We start from the raw sequence: 19,358 nt of genomic DNA on the forward strand, positions 1-19,358 counted from the left end.
TCACTATTGAATTGGATTTTTCGTAACTATTAAAAATAGTTTTATTTTTCTAGCACATCCCATTCCCGAGATACAATATTTGTTATGGTTTTCTACATAGGAAAGATAGGCCTGCCATAGTTTTTGGGTACTAGGCACTTTACGGACATGTTAACATAACATTTCTACATGCCCTAGTATTAAATAGCATGCACCATGCCTTGATCTACATCGGGGTGATATTAATAGTTAAAAGGGACATTTTGACCTGTCAAAAGGTTTATTTTAAGTAGTTAAATTACAGTTTTGACACTGCTAATTAGTCTACAATGTTAGGCTTGAGCCACGTTTGCACTACCACTGTAGTGGCTGGCACAAAAGGTGCTGCGGTCCTCTAATGGCACTTAAGCTCCAAGTTCTAGATACATTTTGTACAATATTCTAGGGATTTAGAGGCAAGTAAGATAAACCATTTAGAAGTATGCCGATCCGACCATGTTAAAAGGGGTAGCACAGACACTCTACTGCTGGTTAGCAGTGGGAAAGTGCACAGAGTACTAAAGAATCCAACATGACCACGCAGAAAATGATTTACTAAAGTAACAAGGAGAGGTGACCCAGTGGTTAAAGCACAGGGCTTGAACTCTTATTTTTGACAGGCAGGTTAGGATTTAAGGGAATCCACTAGACACCTACAAAGACTAAACACAACATCCTTACAGAAATAAAATTCAACATATCCATACAAAAACACAGAACCAGCAACAGTGAAAGGCCAAGAACATTCCATTCAGCTAATAAGATCAGAGATTTGGCAACTGTCACAGATGTTGAAAACAGATTACACATTACCCTTGGATTTGTATTTTCAATACAATTCCCCTAAATTGGGTTCATGTAAATAGTGCACTGTTTTTCTGCACATATCTAAAATACTTCCTCTAGACCACAGTTCCCCCCAACTACCCTCCACCCCCCTCCAGAGGAGCTCAATCTTGTTCCTACTTTCTGGAGCTCTTATGAATTGAGAGCCTTGTTCGGGTTGTCCAGTTATTGTTGAAGAATATCTATTTTCATTTGTTCAGGTGCTGAGATTCTGGGATGGCCAGAAGTTGATCCTGTAACAAGTATTTATAGAAAATCTTCTGTACTCCCTTTGAACTTAGCAATTATGCCTTCTCTTGCTTACCTAGACAGTTAGGAAAAGTTTGGTAAGTTCTAAAATAAGGTTGAATTGATTTCTTGTAGTTCTTACGCTTTTTGTGATATTATTCAAAAAGGATAAAAAAGGCTTTGATGATTTTACCAACTCTTTTACACGGCTGGATATCAAAATACTGGTCTTGTCGGAACGGCAACCCTACTTCTTTAAGACCTTGGACAGGCTCCACACTAGCCTTAATACATCATACTTCCTGTAGACCTTAATCTTTGCTTACCTTTGGTTGAGGGTGCCAGTAGTAAACACAGCAGACTACTTCTTGCCTTTAACTATCTTTATTCAAATTCAACACAACACAGACATTGGTCCATAATACCAGGCTAAGTGTGAAATTGTGTTCCATCTTCTTTTTTAATTATGGAAAAAAGTGTACTAAGCTTTCCTCCCACCATCAACTTGCTGTCCTGAGGGGAAATAGGCCTGTGTGCCTGCCTTAAATGTCCTCTTCCTGCTGATCATTCCCTTCATGGAAAACAAAAGACTTAAATACTTTTATCCCCAGCTCATTTATTGTTGGATATCCTATTAGGTATCCATCTACAGCCCACCCGTCATTAAGTACGTACATTTCACTCATTATCACCCGATCTTCATATGCCAGCTTGACATCAAACTTTCCTCTGCATGATAACAATGGGCCCATAAGAGAATATATCTTCATTCTGGTGGCTCTCAGGGGCGGCAGAGGGGAAAGACTGCTGTATGTGACTGAATCCACGACGTTTATCGAAGAACCTGTGCTGATTAGACATTCAATCGACTTGTTTGCTACATTCACTATAAGCCTGAGGCCACCCTTTTCGCTGCCAAATTGCATGCCACCAACATGTCCCTCAGAGGGTGACGAAGAGCGTGATGACCTAGGCTTCTGTTTTTGCACGTGGTCGTCTGTGGATTTTTGGGCTTGTGTATGTTTGCCAAAAATCTTGTCCTGTTTTCTTGGTTTGCTTCCTGCTTTGCCAGAGCGGGTGCCAGGTGCTGTTTTCGCCCTACACACAGACTGGTAGTGGTTCTGCTTCCCACAATGACCACATGTGTGGCCCATGGCAGGGCACTGACCATCATGTGGCCACTGGCCCCCACACCTGTCACATTGTGCAACAGGTTTATTTGCTGACGATCTACTCAAGTGTGGCACCCCCTGTACTTCATTTCCTTGGTCACTGTGTACGTGCTCTATGGTGCCTATTTTTAATGCATCTAACTGCTCATGAATGCTCTCACTCTGCTGACTGTCCGCTATCTTAGTAGTCTCCCCCAACAGCTGATTTCGAAGTGTGGGAGATGAACATCCTACGATTACCTGTGATTGGATTGCTTCTTCAGTGGAATATTTATCAAAGTCACAATCTAATGCCAACATTTTCAAACGCAGTACAAAGCCCTCCATGGATTCATTTGGGCCTTGCTTTGCAGAATGGAACTGGTAACGCAGGTGCTGAAGATCCTTTCTCGGTTCAAAGCACGCACTGAGGGCTTTCTTCAGTTTTGTGACATCTTCCCTCTCTTCCTGTGTGAACGTGTCTATGACATTTTCCACTTCAGGACCAACCCAGTGCAGCAGTAGGTTGAATTGCATTTTTTGAGCTGCACCTGTGAGGGAGACGAGATTGTCAAACTTTCTAATCCATTTTCGCCATCTGGGGCCCAGGTTCCAGGTCTCTGACATGTCAAACGGTGCGAGGGCATTTAGATTCATCTCTTTGCTAATCTACAATAGCAACCAATCCACCAATTTGTTGTACTTAAGTGAGGTGGTAAAGATAACCGCCAAATATCCCTTCCTGCAGGGTGAAAGGGTGATGCTGAATCTTGTGAATCACTCTTCTGGAAAGGCAGGAGCTATTCACTTTTTAGTGCTAATCAGAATCCAAAATAGCCTTGAAGATAGATGCCAACTTTCTCTGTTAAGATAAAAAGCTCTTCCGTTCCTTTCCGAAGATCTTTCGGGCGTGTAATGATTCCTGGAGCTTTGACGGTGTTTGCGTGTGAGGGCGGCTGCGCCTGGACCTCGCCTGACGTTCTAAGATGGCCGCCTTCGCTGCACGCGCTCGCACGTCGGTTGTGACGCGCACTGGCGCCCCCGCCTGCAAGGAACGAGAGTCGTCGAAGCCCAGGGTGGGCACAGGTGTGTGTCTGCCGGGTGTGGCCCCGGAGGGCGGGGACTGTACAGCCCACCTGTACCTGAAGGGGCTCGTCTCCGGTACGGCGGCGCTCACCGCGGCACCTGTTCACCAGCTCCCTCACAGAGCCGTCGGGGTCGCGGCAGCTCGTGCGTGCCCTCGTTCAGGTGAGGCCTCCTCCTCTCCGAGGCTGCGACTCTCTCCTTTCTGATGGCCTCACTGACAGACTGTGGCAGTCCCGGGGGAGCTGCCGCTGTTCTGCGCTCGCGGAGACGGGTTGTTGACGGCCCCGGGGCAGGGCGGGGGCGTCGAGATGTCCGATGCCGTCGTCGGGGTTATTAGGGAGTGTCCGGTGAATGAGGGGCAGAGGACCTGGTGTGTCGCAGCAGCCAGCGGATAAGCTCTCGTCCCACCGACCGACCGTTACTTCCAGACCTTTTCACCGCCCCCTTCGCGCGTCAGCGGCTCAAGGACACCTGGCATAGCCCGGCCCATTGCTTGCTTCTCCAAAACTCCCCGCCCTGGACCGCTGACCCCCGCCCCTGCGTTTCCCTTGGAGATCTCGTGCTCGCCTGCCCCGGTCTGTACTTCCCCCCAACCGCGCCCCTCTGCCTTCTTCCTTCAGACTGTTCACCCTGCCTGCATGGAGTCACATGCATGCCAACAATTTACAAGAGGAAAGCAGAAGATTAAAAAAACAAGCAATTGGCAATGCAATAGGTCTCGCATTTGCGAGATTTTGAGCTATTGCCTTTGTATATGACAATGCCTTTTATTTATGTGTTTAAAAAAACCTGCAAAAATAAAAGGCATTGTCATTTACAATACCAATAGGTGAAAGTCTAAAAAATGCGAGACCTATTGCGTTGAAAACGCTTGTTTGCCAGTGACAAACTTTGGATGACACCCTCCTTTTCTGAGCAACAGGATGTGAACAAACCCCTGCTGTTGCTACAGAATTCCACATTTTCAGTATGCTGTCAACCAATCTATGTGGAAAAAACATGAGAATTCTCAGAGGTTAGGAGCACACCAGACATTTACTTTCGTGGGCCCAACTAAGTCACACCTGACGTAGGGCAGAAGGATGTGGGCAGCATACTGTATTTCCATAGCTTAGCTCTTCATTTAAAAAAATCTAGTGCATTCTAGAAGTTGCAGTCTCTACGCTTCAAATAACACAATTGCACCAAAACTCACGAAAATATGGTTTGTAAAAAGGATACCCAGTATTGGGGGGTGTTGTCCTCTCGTGAAGACATTTGGTCACACTGAAAAATATTTGAACATCAATAGAGCTGTAACAGCTGATGGGATAAAAAGGGGATGTCAAACTTCTGTAGCATTCCTAAGCCAGGATGTGCATTGTGCCCCCTACTCTACTAACAAGTCTTTGTGCCCCTCACTTTATTCCCCCACCCTTCTTGTATTGTACTGTGTCCCATTACTTAGTAGCTAGGGTTGCACATGACATAAAACCACACTCACGACCCATGGCCCATTCACAGAGGCCGTGTTCCATAGTGAACGTTATATTAAACCCATACTCTGTTTCGTACAGTATTCTCAGACGTTGAAGAGGGTTTATTCTGGTGATCGTGGGGAACCACTTGTGTGATTGCAGAACTGAGTAACCATCATATCAGCCCCCCCCCTCCTGCACAGAGATCTTCGAGCCCAACCATCTAACAGCATTTACAAATAAAAGATCTTCATGTCTACACACTTTTAAACTAACTTTTAGAGTGTCAAAGTGTTTTGCGGGGGCAGAGGAGCTATACAAATGACTTTCACGACAAGATGGCTTGCAGGCACCGCCCAGTGCATGCTCCCACTGCTTCTTTTCAAAGCTTGTCTGGAATTTTTACGGAAAGTGTTACTTGAGCTGGATATTGGTTAATGAACACCAATGTGTAGTTCGCTCACTTATGGGAAGGAACCTCCTTCTTATCTGGCAGTGGAATTAAAGGGAACTGGCCCAATCACAAAACACACTTTAATGAAGTGCTGAAGGAATGCCAAAACTGCAACCAGGGCAAAGGCAAGTTGTAATGCAAGTAGTTCACGAAAGCTGGCGAGCGGCCCAGGCGCACTGTCAGACATGGAGGGTGCACAGCTCTGCTGTTTACAGGCACAGGCTTGGGAAGCCCAGATACTGCAGAGCGCTCAAGCCACAGAGTAAGCCCAGGCTGTGCAACAGGCATGCCTAGTGTACATGTAATACTGTTACACAGGGGAGCTGATCAGTAGACCTTGTCTAAGATGCATGTGGGTAGCCATGGACAGATTTAGTGCTGAGAATCACTAGCAGCAGTACTGATATGGACCGGAGTAACACTTTAGCAAATCTGCTGCTGTGAAGCAGGCATGTGCATTAGCAAGTCCGGGCTATGCAAGCAAGCATCAACGTGTGCTGTGAAGCAGGCATTTGTATAAGCAAGTCCGGGACTATGTAAGCAAGCATCAACATGCTCCGTTCTAGTGCTCTGAAGGAGGTATGTCGGTGTGCAGCTTCAGTACTGTGAAGCATCAGGGGTATGCGTGCACAGGAAGAAGGAACTGGTGCTTGGAAGCTGTGTGATATGATGCAGGCTTGCTAAGGATGCAGGTGTTATCACAAAGAAGACAGGCTTCGACTGAAGCTCTGGGGCCATGAAACAGGCATGCTGTGTGGTAGCTCCGTCGCTGTGGAGTAGTTATGCTGGTGGAGTAACTCTGTGACAGTGACGCAAGAGATACTTGGGCAACAGTTATGGTTACGTAAAGCAGGCATGTCCGTGGTGCTTCTCTGGTGCTATGAAGCAGGCATGCCCTCTGTGCTTCTCTGAAGCAGGCATGCCCGCTGTGCTTGTCTGTTGCTATGAAGCAGGCATGCCAAAGGAGTTTCTCTGGTATTGCGCTGCAAGCTGTACCGGGGAAGTAGCCGTGATGTGGAGAAACAGACACGTCTTGGCAAGTGCTCTTGGACCAGGCAGACCCCACGAGCAGACCGAAGGGGAAACAGGGCCTACGAGGCAGCCCTGGTGCTGGTGAAGCAGGAATGCACAGGGGGCGGGGAGGACAAGCCTGACTCTGAAATGCAGTTATGCATGTGAGAAGCTCTGGTGATAGAGAGCAGGCGTTTGGAGGATAGGACTACTGTGCAGCAGGCATGCCTCACAAGTAGCACTGACGCTACGAAACGAGCTTACCTTGGTGCTCTTATAGTGATGTGAAGGCACGTAGCAAGCATTGCTATGGAGCTATGAAGCAGGCACTGCCAATGAGAAGTTCCTGAAATGTGAAGCAGGCATGCTTCTCATTGGAATAGCTCTGAGGGCTGAAACAATTAAATGCGAGTCCTATGACGTGGCCGCCATTGTCCTGGCTGCTTGAAAACCGAAAGTGCCCATGGCGTGCTGAGTGTAAGCAAAGCACTTCGTGGCGCCAGAAAGAAACGGGATGGGTTAAAAAAATGAATGGCGCATGGCGTGCAGAATGTTAGTAAAGCACATCGTGCTTGCAGTAAGAGAAACTCACTGAAGAAAATAGTGCTTATAAGACTAAATAACATGTACTGTGTAAGAAACCAAGTAAAGGGGCCAGTAACCATGGGAGGTTACAAATGAAGACATGGCCGTACTATGGAGGGACTTATAACAAGCCTATTTAGGAATCAGAAGACGGCATTTAGGAAGGACAAAGATACAAGCCGATGAAAAATATGAGCGGGGGAGTGGGCGGGGCTTCTCTCCTGTACTGAACTACCACAGATCATCCCCAGAACAGCGCTTGTGCGCTGGCTCAGGCTCAACCTAAAAAGTACATCATCAGGATATATTTTACCCAGTGACTTCTACTGAAACATGGGCAATTTCAAGCCAGAGACTGCCAAATTAAAAGAGTCTATGTTTAAAAAAATTAAAAACAGAAGACTCTCGTCAGAATGTGGTCGATTGGCATGTATGGAGTTAGTCCATGCCTTTCTCTATGGTCACTTTCTGCAGCCATCAGCATGTCCCTCGATCAGTATACACTTACTCCCTCAGCACCTGCTACCCCACCTGTAGAGGTAGTCTGTGTACTTCCAGCCTGCATATAATTAATGCATATCTCATTCTTTCATCCCTTTCTGCAGCTATCGGCGTGTTCATTTCTCAATGTAAGACTCCCCTGAGTCCCTGCTGTCTTCCTGAATCAGTGACTCTGGACTAAGGTCACACATCCTCATGCCATGACCTCCATTGAGTTAGTTCATGCATATCTAAATCTGTGGAAATTGTCTGTACAGCTCATTCCATGACCTCCATTGAGTTAGTTCATGCATATCTAAATCTGTGGAACTTTTCTGTACACCTCATTCTCTCCCTAACTGGTACACACTGCCTCAGACGCTGTTCCAGTATGGGAGCCTGTGCCCTACTTCCTTGAGTCTACATTGGGTTTATTCACACATATTTGAGTTTGTTACCTTGTGGTCAGCAGACCTCGGGCTGTAATCTTTTTGTGGCTACTGAATCCTGTTCTTCACCAAAAGAAGCTCATTACCGTATTTAGTTACAAGATAAAGGGGTTATCCCAGACACGTCACTAGGACCTGGGTAAGGTACGGTACAAGAAAAAATGACCCCAGTGGACACAAGTTTGAGAAAAGTAATATAAACAACAACAACACCACCTGTTAAAGCAATTACAAACAATATTATTTATGTTGAACACATTTTATTTATGTGCAACATGGAATCTCATGTTCACAGACGTACCATTCGTTAAATTTAAATTATATAGGGGTGCCCCAGCAGGAAGGGAGGGGTAAGTACAGCAGTGTGCAGATGTGAGGGTAAGTGAGAGAAGGAGGGCAGTGAACAATATATACATCTCAATCATGAAAAAAGCCAATCCAGCCGTATCCAAGGCTTCACCTATTTATAACACCAGAATGTTAGAACAGATGGGGGGACACAGTGAATCTATCACGGCTGTCCACAAAGGTAAACACAAAATATAGCCGTTGATGTTTCAACCCTGGGATTGTGTGTAGGCAATTGGAGTCCGTACAGTAGGGTCTTCATCAGGACTAAGAGGGGGACACCTGCAAACAATCAAAGGGACCTTAATTATGTACAGGTGTTGGAACAACAATGAAAATGTAAAGAACTGTGTAAATATAGGCATACAAATTACCCAGTGCCACCGGTACACGCGGTGGAGAGATCGATGAAGATGGGCCTTCCGGCTCCTGTCAGAAAGGGACGTGATTATAGGCTGAAAAAACAAATGTGTAAATATCAGCACCTAAAACGTGTGGGGCATATGAAGAAACAATATGAGTCTTCCAAAGACAGGCCACAGTACCAGTGAACAATCACTTATTTTATTTAAATCCAGTCTCTCTTCTGTTTATCTTGGGCTTGAGAAATCAAAAGCTCCATGTATCTACACTAAACATGGAAGGATTAACTAATAACAACCCACACCACCGAAGGATAGGCTAAGACAAACTATGCGATGTAACCCTCATGTGAGGAGAAGGCAAACATACCTCGTTCCTTAAAGCGCGTCCCTGTCACAGTAATGTAACATGAGCACTGAGCTGACGCTGTATAAATACATGGGGTGGGCGGAATTTGCAAAAGCGACTTTCGCAAATTATCGCGAAAATGTTAAAATTCACCGCAAACACGCGGAAATATCGCGAAGATGCGGAAGTTTTTTTCCCACCCGTTCGCGGTATTTTCTGCGTGGTCGCGGCTCGCCAACTTACCCATGCGGTTGCTCGCGGGCGCGGCCATCTTGTTTTCACTCTTCTCGCGGTGCATGATCGCGAGAAGAAAGACGTGATCGCGTGACGCATGACGTTACTGCGGGCGCGAACTGTCGCGAGACCGCGCAAATGGCTACCAACAATCCAACATCTCGTGGAGAACGCGACCGGATCGGGAAAACTTGTTGGCGAACGCGGGGATTCAGGGAAGGCGATCGCGCGCGAGAATGTATTATTTTACAGCGCGAGCAAGAACCAAATTATCGCTAAGCTGCGGAATGCGGAAATGTTGACATTTCGCGCTCTCTGCGGAACGCGAAAATGTCAAATTATCGCAATTTCCGCGAGCGGAACGGAAATTTAGCCCAGGCCTAATAAATACTAGCTCTGTCGGCCGAGAAACGTGCTATGCTCGAGTGAGCAGCAGCTGAGTGCTGATCGTACTTCATAGCGGGGGAAGCCCTGAGGCCATGGAGCAAACACCGGCGGCTGATCAGAAAGATACAGCTTGTCACGGCTGTGCTCAGGAAGAGAAGGACTTCAAAGTGAAATGAAATTAGGCATAATGCAAAGTCCGGCAGCTGATCGGGAAGTTACAGCATGTCACGGATTTGCTCAGAAGGGAAAATTACTTTCAGGGTGAAAAGAAAGGGGTGGACTGCAATATTAAAACAATGGCATTTGTCACCACTCCCTTAACAGTACATTAGAAGACAACGAGGCGTATAGGCGATGACATTCACCAACATAGGATAAATAACAAGCATTGAAAATGCCTTTGATTAAGTTAAAGCAATTTGCTTTGCTAATGGCATTGTATAGCAAAGCAAATGGCTTTAACTGAATGAAAGGCGAGACCTATTGCATTTTTAATGTTTGTTTTCCTTATGATTTTTTATCAATACATGTATATGGTGACTGTTCGGCTTTACATGACTCCGCCCCTCATGACTCCACCACTTTTCATATGCCTCACATTGATCCGCAATGCAGGGGTTTCCGGGTATTTTTTTGTTGTTGCAATTCCAGCACTGAACCCAGCACAACTTTTCATGCCATCAATAAATTGTCGCGACTGGAGTAGGTGATACTAACGCCTGTTATTGTAATAATGTGGTGCCTAGCTGTGAACCACAATGTCTCTGGCAGCAAGCACTATATAAAACGAAATTTGAGATCTGTGCCCTGACCTGAGAGCAGATTGCCTCAGTGTCCATCCGTGCGGCCGCTTGTAAAGCTCTCCTGGGTGACGCTGATGCTGTGGGGGGTCTAGGTGGCCCCAAGGGGCACGGCGTGCACGTGTCCACATCTGTCCAAGATGCGAACACTGTGACTCCCGAGCAGGATGCTCTGTGGAATCAGATGTCCCCCTCGAGCATTCCAGCGGTCTGTCCCGTTCACTGCTTGGACCCTGGGCCTCCCAGGAGCCCAGGGATGTGACAAGCCCCAGCAGACGGGGGGCAAAGAGCAGCGTGCACCACGGGAGCAGGACTCTGCTACCGGCCGGGGGTGGGCTCTTAGGGCGAGGAGTTCTGGGCACAGCCCCGGTCATCCCTCAGAACTGGGAGAGCTTTCTAAGGAGGGCTGCTTTCAAGAGCACAAAGTACATCTGCCCCTCTCGTGGAGCCCTGCAGCCCCTCGGACCCAGAGCAAGCTCTGCCAGGACGTCCCTCTGAAGTTCAGAAGGACCTGCGCCGCCGCCATCAGCCCTGCACGCCTCCTGGAAAGCACTGTGTTTCCATTGCAAATCCTTTGCCTCCTGTAACAAAACGCTCTAGTGACACATACTTCAAGGCCACCCGAAGAGACCGCTCCAGGCTTACCTAAAAACAAACACATCAGGGACAACAAAGAAGTGCGCACTGCAGGGTTAATGTCTTCAGCTCAAGTTAGAGGCTGCGCTAAACGCACGGTACTGTTACCAAGTTTCTTAAAATCTTTAAACAATAACTAAGCGTGCCTGTGAGTTACCAGTCACCCACACACTGGAACGCGTACATTCCTGAATCCTGAAGTGCACTGTGCTGTGGAGCTCCGCCCTTGCCTTCTCCCCATTGGTTAAAACCTGACACATCTCTCGAGTTGTAAATGGGTCGGCCAGCCTGTGTTTTCAAATTGAGCCTCTGCACTGCTGGGATATGTAGTGAGCTCTACTCTGCCCAGGTCAAACTCTACACGCTTTTGAACACACCGTGAAACAAACAATAACACAAAAAGAACCAATATGAAGTGATTGAAAATGCTTGGTCTCCTATACTTCTTTTGCCAGAGCTTGAAATGTTTGGCTGCTTTTCTCTCAGCGGAAAACTATTAAAAACTCAATGTCCCAGAATCCCTAGCAGCTGTTCCTATTGCATCCCTCCCAGATTTGCTCAGAGTAACTGTTGCCAGAGGAGCACTTCAGAAACTTTCAATGCTTGGTAAATACCGGGGCTGCTATTAGGTAGCAACCTGTCTCATACAGAGGCACCATGGATATTTAGTTTATGCATCGTTTCAAGGAAGAATCCACCAGCAAAATGGGGGTGAAGCCAGCAACCGGGCCAAATATGGTGAACATCCCCTCAGAGGGAGCCTAGGAGAGCAGGGCTCGTTCTGTCCTGTCTCCGACTGTGATGGCTGACTCCTGCTTGAGCGATGTGGTTCTACCGGTGTCTGTGGAGTCACTGCAGGTGGTACCCGGGTTGATGGCGCTTGTTTCACTTGGAGAGAGTTGGGACCAAAAGAAGTTTCCCTCAGCCTAGGTGGGGTGCAGGAAGACAACATCCCGCCAGAATAGCATACCTTACCGTACAATACCATCAACCGGAAACTATAGAATAAGCTAAAATGTAGGTGAAATACCTTGTGTCATTCTGAGATCATATCATTTGGCAACAGCACAAGACAAGTGCCTGAAAGGTTAATCTGATCCCCTGGACTCCAGCGCACACCTCTGTAAGAGTGAAACATGTTCCCGCAGACCTCTGTGGAGGGTGGAAAGAGAAACAGAGATCGCAAAGAGTTCTTGTCCAAGATCACTCTGCCGGTTTGACGGGCCCTGTGATCTCTTGGCCCTATTAAAACTATACCCGCGCCCCCAGTGCCCGGTCGTAACATCCAAAACCCCCACCTCCCCCTTGTGAGTACCCCCATCTTCACCCATTGTACTGCTGCTCTGTCGATGACCAGAGCACTTGTGAAACTAGCCCCGCCCCCGGTGGCAACATCAGTAGCCCCAGTACTCCCCCCAGAGGACCCCCCCCTCGCCTATACTCACTGTGAGCCTCCTGAGCACCTATGACACTAGCCCCGCACCCTGTGCCCAGTGGTAACATCGGCCGCCCCTCTCCCTACCGAGGTCCTCCCCCTTCGCCTGTACTGACTGTGTCGCTGTTGTGCCAACCTCCTGAGCGCCATCCCTATGTTCGCGGGCCTCTTGCGGAACAGGTCTGCTAACATATACATAGGGAGTCTGCCAAACTGAGCGTGGTGTCCCCACGCTCTGTAGTAAATAAAACAAGTGAAAAAAATAGGAAAATTAAGAAGTCAAGTCTAAACCAAATCAAAGTGAAACAAAAGAGAAAGAGAGTAATGAACAATAAAAAACAGAAAACAATCAAGAAATAAAACAATTAGAAAGTAGTCAAGTAGGATAACATGGGATTAAGGGCTCTGTAAAGAAACAACGAACAGATTGAAATTATTAAAAGTATGTCTCGATAAAAGTAAAAGAAAGACACGTGATGATTGAAAGTATAGATGAGAGATAAACTAAAGCAAGTGGGGTTGAGGCAGCGCCCATCCCCCTACCCCCCGTCATCACGGCACTGCTGGGGGTGGGGGGTACAGGCCTGTTGGCTGGCAGGAGGGGGGGTTACACACTCATCTCACTGATCGTATCGCCCCAAGCTCCCCTCCAGCTCCATGCTCAACCCTAGAGTGAGGGTGTATCTGCGCCAGGGTGCCTCCTTCCACAAGTGTTTCCCGCCTGCACCCCTGAGGCCTAGAAGCCCCCGCTGCCCGCAGAGACCCGGAGCACAAAGTGCCTCTCAGCGGAACAAAGGAGGTGGTTCCAACTCTACTGGGATCTACAGCAGCCCTCCCCCTAGCTGTCTTTTTAATTTTCTTTGATCATGTGTCTTCTTTTCACACTCCCTCTCCACACCCCCCCCCCCCTTCCGCCCTTCACCTGCTGCGTTGCCCAAAGCAAAACTGCATATTAAGAATAAATCGGTGGACCGTGCATTCTGTGTGGTTGTTCACGGGAAGGACAGCTGGGGAACCCGGAGTACAGCGGGAGCATGCTGAAAGCACATGCAGGAGTGCACCAACTTGTCATGCTCACTTCTCCCGAAGTCCTTCTGCCTCACCCCCTACTTTCTCTCCATCCAGGGAGAAGTGTTCTCTGTGGGGAAAATGGTAAAATAGGTTCTGCGAGGCCGGCAAGTGGCAAGCAGATGCCGTTCTAGTAAGCGATCTCGGAGTCATACTTTGATTTAAATGGACTGGTCGTGGACAGTGGCTCGCATGCCGTGGTCATATGCCGGGAGCCGCAGAGGGGTCTGCACAGCGCCAGGCACTCTGAGCACTGCTGGGCACCGGCAAAAGATCTGCTTGCTGCTGAGACCTGATATCCACACACTGGCTCAGACCAGGCATCTGGGCACTGGCGAGAAATCTACACGCTGCTGAGACCAGACATCCATGCACTACTGGGCACTGGCGTGATATCTGCACGCTGCTTAGACCTCATATTCATAAAAATAAGGGTACCCCTGACAAAAGTTCCTAATCAGGGTGTATCAAATAATTGAATTCAAAACAACTTAGGAACATAAACATTAATAAATGCGGACCTGAAAAGCATACACAATATTGCATACATACACCATTGGTTACAAAAATAGATATTTTTTATTTTTCTTATTTTGTGAATTAATCTTACTTTTCATAATTTAAAGACCGTACAAAAACATCAAAAGTATCTACTAGAGGTAATGATGACCTCTACATTTGAACGTTCAAAATATTTACACATAGACATATTTCAATCATATTTGGAACAAAAGATACAATAGTTTGTATTCTATCTGAAATTCATTAAACATTCATCAAAGTTATATCGGACACATTGAATATTGTTTCATGTTGTTGAAAACAATGTTTTGAGGCATGGCTCTTGCAAACTTTAAATCCTACGCGCGTTTCGGCTTACAGCCTTCATCAGGACAAGGTATATGTAGACAAAAACATATATCAGTGTTGCAAATTGGTCCTATTTACACAAAATTTATTTATTTTAATTATAAAACACCCCCCAAAAATTGGGGTATTCATAGAGACCTGAATTTCATTTAACCTATCAATATGGGAAAAAACGACAATAATCTCAAAAGAGATTTCTCTAAAAACATAAAACAATTCATTGTGAAAGGTATTTACACATTCCCTCAACAAAAGATACCTCAGAACCAGCAACCCGTGCAACATTAATAGAATGAATATTCAGAAAATGAATAGTGTCAATAAAGGAAAGAATGTGACAGAAAATGAGTGCTTATTTAAAGAAATCTAACTTTATTAGCAGACAAAACAATCACAGGTGACGCGGACGTGGATAAATGTGAAATTAGTGGCAGTCTATTTACTGGCGTTTTGTGCTAATGTAGCGGCCATTTTGGAGTTTGTTTTCTTACGAAAGACATACATCATAGATAGTGTAAATTACAAAAAAAGGGGGGGAGGAAAAAGAAAATAATTATAAAAAAAATCACGATCATAATTTATTTTTGTAGCACAATTATGTTGAATCGTTCGTGCATGGAAATTGATAAAAGTTCTCTCCTATATGTCCATGTCTACAAATTCTCATTGTCAGGATCAGTCTATATTTTGGCGTGGTCTTGCACTATTTCTGCCAGAAAAAACAGTAACACGTCAGAAGTATAGCTTTTAACTTCGTATATGTACGTCTGCACCACAAAACTTGCTGGGCAAGATATGCTGACACTGCGAATAGCCCATAGATGTATATTATCAATTAGCAACAATATTTCTGAAGATATAAAGTCTAATCAGAAATATATGGGTATTACCCATATATATACATGTGCCCACAAAGCCTTGTAAGCAAATGGTGCTAGTTACGAGCGAACCGTTGCAGAATGTTTACTGTCATATAATGACAGTGCTTCTTGGGGCACGTAGTCTATCTTCCAAACATACATGCCTATCAGTCTTTGCTGACAATCTATGTCAAAATCAGCCACAGTTATATTTTAACACCTGTTCCCACGGGATTTCGTTGTTCATGCCGTTTTCATAGGTATTTAAAATAAAAATCCAGTAAACTTCTCTACACTTACAGATATTAGTGCTCAGCACCCCAGCATTAATTCGAATTTTTTCTAAAATTACCCATCTTATTTCGTCTGCATTGTGCTGTGCTTCCATATAATTTTGTACTAATGGAGCTTGGCTTTTCTTGGTGCGGATTGCTGACCTATGTTCTGTTAAGCGTGTCGACATAGTGCGAGCAGTTTCTCCGACATAGCCTTTGTTACATGGACATAGGAGTAGATAGACAATGTTAGATGTTTTACAATTAGTTAACATCCTGGATGGTAAATGGACTTTGTTAAATGTGAAATCAGAGGTTTCAATGGCAAACTGGCAAGCCACACAAGAGAGGCACCTAAAATTGCCTCTTGGATTTGTAGAGCCAGTGATAGATGTTTGAATCATTTTAGATTTAGCTGGCATACGAAATCGAACAATCAGGTCTTTAAGATTCTTATTTTTTCTGTAAGCGTACAGAGGTTTAGGTATTTCTTTACCTTTGGGTTTAGTGGCATTAAGAATATGCCAGTTGGAGTTAATGATATGACGGATCTTCTCATTCATCGTAGAGTGTCTAGTTACAATGACCATTCTGGAATTAGTTTGTTTAGATTGTGGTGTCAACAAGTGTTGCCTGTCAAAAAACCGTGCACGTTTGTATGAGTTGCGTACTAAGCGTCTTGGGTAACCTCGAGCTAAAAACTTAGCTTTCATCTCTTCAGCTCGAATATCGAAATCCTGTACATTGGTACAGTTCCTACGAAGTCGTAGGAACTGTCCAAAAGGGATACTGGTCTTTTGTATTTGAGGATGGTAACTGTCAAAATGGAGCAAGGTATTACGGGCAGTGGGCTTAACATAGAGGTCCACCTCAAGGTGGTCTTCTATATTTTGGATCACTATATCCATAAACTCTACTTTTTGGTTGCTTGTATTAGCTATGAAAAAAATATTCTCATCACATAAATTGAGCCAGGAAACAAAATCTGTGATGTCTGTACTATCATCTAGCCAGATGAAAAAGACGTCATCTATGTATCGAGACCATAGATATACGGACGCACTGTAGGGTGCAATTTCATTGTGGATATAATTTTCTTCGTATAGAGCCATGAAGATATTCGCTACTGTTGGAGCACAGAAAGCCCCCATGCTGACGCCCTTTGTCTGTTTATACAGTGCACCGTTAAACTCAAAAGTATTTTCAGTGAGCACAACGCGTAAACACTCGAGAACAAATAATCTAGGGCAATCGATCTCAAAAGTACTCATAAACCAAGTGACAGCTTCTATGGCTCCTTCCTGTGGGATATTTGAATATAAGGCTTCGATATCCATAGTTACCATAGTGTGTCTACTAGCATTGAACTGAAGATTTTCAACCTTATTATAATGTCTCGTGTGTCCTTGACATATGATTGAATTTGTGGGACATAGGGTCTCAGAAGAGTGTCTACGTACTTGGATAGAAGCTCCGTCACAGACCCAATGGGGGTCACTAAGGGTCTGTACGGATGATCCTCACTGTTTTTATGGATTTTGGGTATTCCATAAACCGCAGCCATTTTAGGTTGTTGGACATTTAGGTATTCCCATTCTTTCTCACATATCCAATTACATTTCAATGCTCTAGTGGTTATTTGAAGTATGGATTGTTGTACTGCAGCATTAATAGTTAGTCCTGTGCAAGCCACTCTTACTAATGTGTCTCCTAGAAACATGTGGTCCTGCACAAGGTCTATCTCTGCAACTCCTGAAACCCTTCCACTGGCCAATCACTCTACCTCAGCTGAGGAACTGTAGATCCCACACATTAACAGGAGGCATCCCTGTGCAGATATTTTGTGTTGTGAGGTCATGCTTCAGATGGGGGTGCTACTATACTCCCCCCAGGCGGTATATTGGGCTGCTTGGCCTGCTGTGTGCTCCACAGTGTCTAATACATGTGCATTTGGATGGCGTGACAATACATGATACACGTCAATGTGGAAACAAACAAGAGAGAAGTGTCCAAATGGCATTCCTTTGCCGCCCAATCACATACAGCTTGGTGTTGTGTGACCATGAGTGAACTAAGAAGTGGCCGGAGAGAGAAGAAGAGGGTCACCAGCTTCATGATGGAAGAGATGAATTTTCAACGGAGAGTTGTTTCTTGAATATGTCTTCAGCTCTTTGGGTCTGCAGATCAACAGTTGGCTCACACGGCTGAAATGGACATCTAGCAGGACACTGCCTGGAAGTGCCTGCAGTCGGGATCATCAACAGGATGGGATGGGACATGAGGAACCACTGGCAGGACATCCTTCAGCTCACCCGATTAAAGGCACGCGACATCCTGGGGAGGACCTCAGCTGAAGAGGAAGGCGAGATCCTGCTCATCCCACCACAGCGAAGAGTGTTTATGGTGCCCTGCCCAGCCTGCAGGCCCAGCTTTAGAATTACAAGCACTTGCAAAGCAGTTCATCTCAATTACTTCAATGGCACAAATGATCATTTTCAGTTTAGTATCAGCGCCAGGGTCTACTATTTTTTTCTGGTGAGCATGAACCAGAATAAATATTGGCAGGTGTTGCATTCAAAGGTGTCTCTTCTTTTTTCTTCATCTGAGAGTAGTTAATCAATTAATTTTAGCTTGAGTAGTGGTTCATTGTTCAGGATTGAATGAAGAAGACTGACAAGGAGGTAATGATCCCGTTACTTACTGGTAATCTTCACTACTCAGATTCCAGGTCTTCTGCATTCCAGTCCTGGCTCCCTCCTTTGCTCCCAGATTTATTGATTCATTTATGTAGCCTAATTACTACAGGAAGTGCCCAGGAGGAAGTGACATATTTAAGTACTTCTGGGTAATAAGTGGGCATATTGGGAGAAGTATGAAAGTTGGGCTTGGTAATCAATATCTGCAAGCTGGGGGGGATGAACTTATTGGTCAGGACTGGAAAGAGGAAGACTTGGAGTAATGAAGAATAACGGTAAGGAAGCGGGTCAATAACACATTTTAAAGTTATTTTGCCTTACATTTACTGTTTAAAGCACATACTTCATTTTCGTATCAGCCAGGACACCCTAGCCAAATCAGGGGTTGTGGCCCTTGGGCCAGTTTATTTCACCTCACCCGCCCAGTCAAAATGCAGTGCTTCTAGTTTTCACCAGTCTTACAGGTTCAATAAGCTTTAAAATGATTAATTTACCAAACATTTCCCCAAAAATTGAGTCCAGTGAGACTTGCCAAATGGTTATCCATGAAAGCGACGATCCAGGTTTGTGGGCTATTGTTTTGGTCGTGCCGTGGCCTAATTGTGATCCTAATCAGACCCTGCCTTTGCCCATTCTGAGCCCCTCAACAGGCTCCGGTTTACCAATGGTAAAAAAGGTGAGTCTTGGGGATGACACCCTGCTTCTTGTCAGGGTTTGCCTCTTCACCTGATAACTCTTGGTGTGGTGCCAGGGGATAGGGGATTGGGCCCACTGGGCCACTTGCTTCCAGAGAAGCGGGCACTTACAGCTTATGATGCCAGAGTGCACATCAGTCGCAAAACATCTTGGAGCTACTTCTGATCTAGGGCATTTCACGGTAGGACATTCAACAGTGCATGCTTTGCCTTGATGTCTGTCTGGCAATGAATTCCCCGTACATGTTTCCCTTCTGTCACCTTTCTTCGGCCGCTCTGCTCCTTTTCTCTTTATGGTTTTGGAGAACCCAACTCTTCCCTCTCATGTTGCTTGCCTCCCAACCCCTGAGCTGTTAGAGACGTTGCACAGCAGCGTGGGCTGCTGTGCAACACGGCTAGGAGGGAAAAGAAATCAGTGACTACGTCAACATTGGCCATGCCATAGTGTATTTTTTTAAACTGTAAGCCATCTTGCACTGCAGCTTGTGCTGTGTGCAACATGTAAATAAATGACAAAGCCAATAGATCTTGCATAGGTGAAATCTACTGTCTTTGCCAATGCTTGTTTTGTCATCACC

General features: G+C 45.6%; 1 protein-coding gene across 4 annotated transcripts in view; it reads right to left on the reverse strand.

The window, feature by feature from the left end:
* Positions 1 to 8,005: 8,005 nt before the first annotated feature.
* LOC146782854 (uncharacterized) overlaps positions 8,006 to 19,358 on the reverse strand; it is a 32,650-nt gene continuing 21,297 nt past the window's right edge. For 3 of the 4 annotated variants that reach the window (XR_014971924.1, XR_014971921.1, XM_085636872.1), the window contains 2 exons: positions 8,488 to 8,568; positions 8,006 to 8,395 (listed from right to left, as the gene is read on the reverse strand). Coding sequence is in view for 1 of the 4 variants with exons in the window: in XM_085636872.1 (XP_085492998.1) it covers positions 8,381 to 8,395; positions 8,488 to 8,568 (96 nt within the window). In the remaining 3 variants the exon portion in view is untranslated. Of the gene's footprint in view, positions 8,396 to 8,487; positions 8,569 to 10,257; positions 10,963 to 19,358 lie in introns of those variants that run through there. The other variant, XR_014971922.1, reaches the window with a different exon arrangement.

Source organism: Triturus cristatus, chromosome 12 (assembly GCF_964204655.1).
Source record: "Triturus cristatus chromosome 12, aTriCri1.1, whole genome shotgun sequence".
NCBI lineage: Eukaryota > Metazoa > Chordata > Amphibia > Caudata > Salamandridae > Triturus > Triturus cristatus.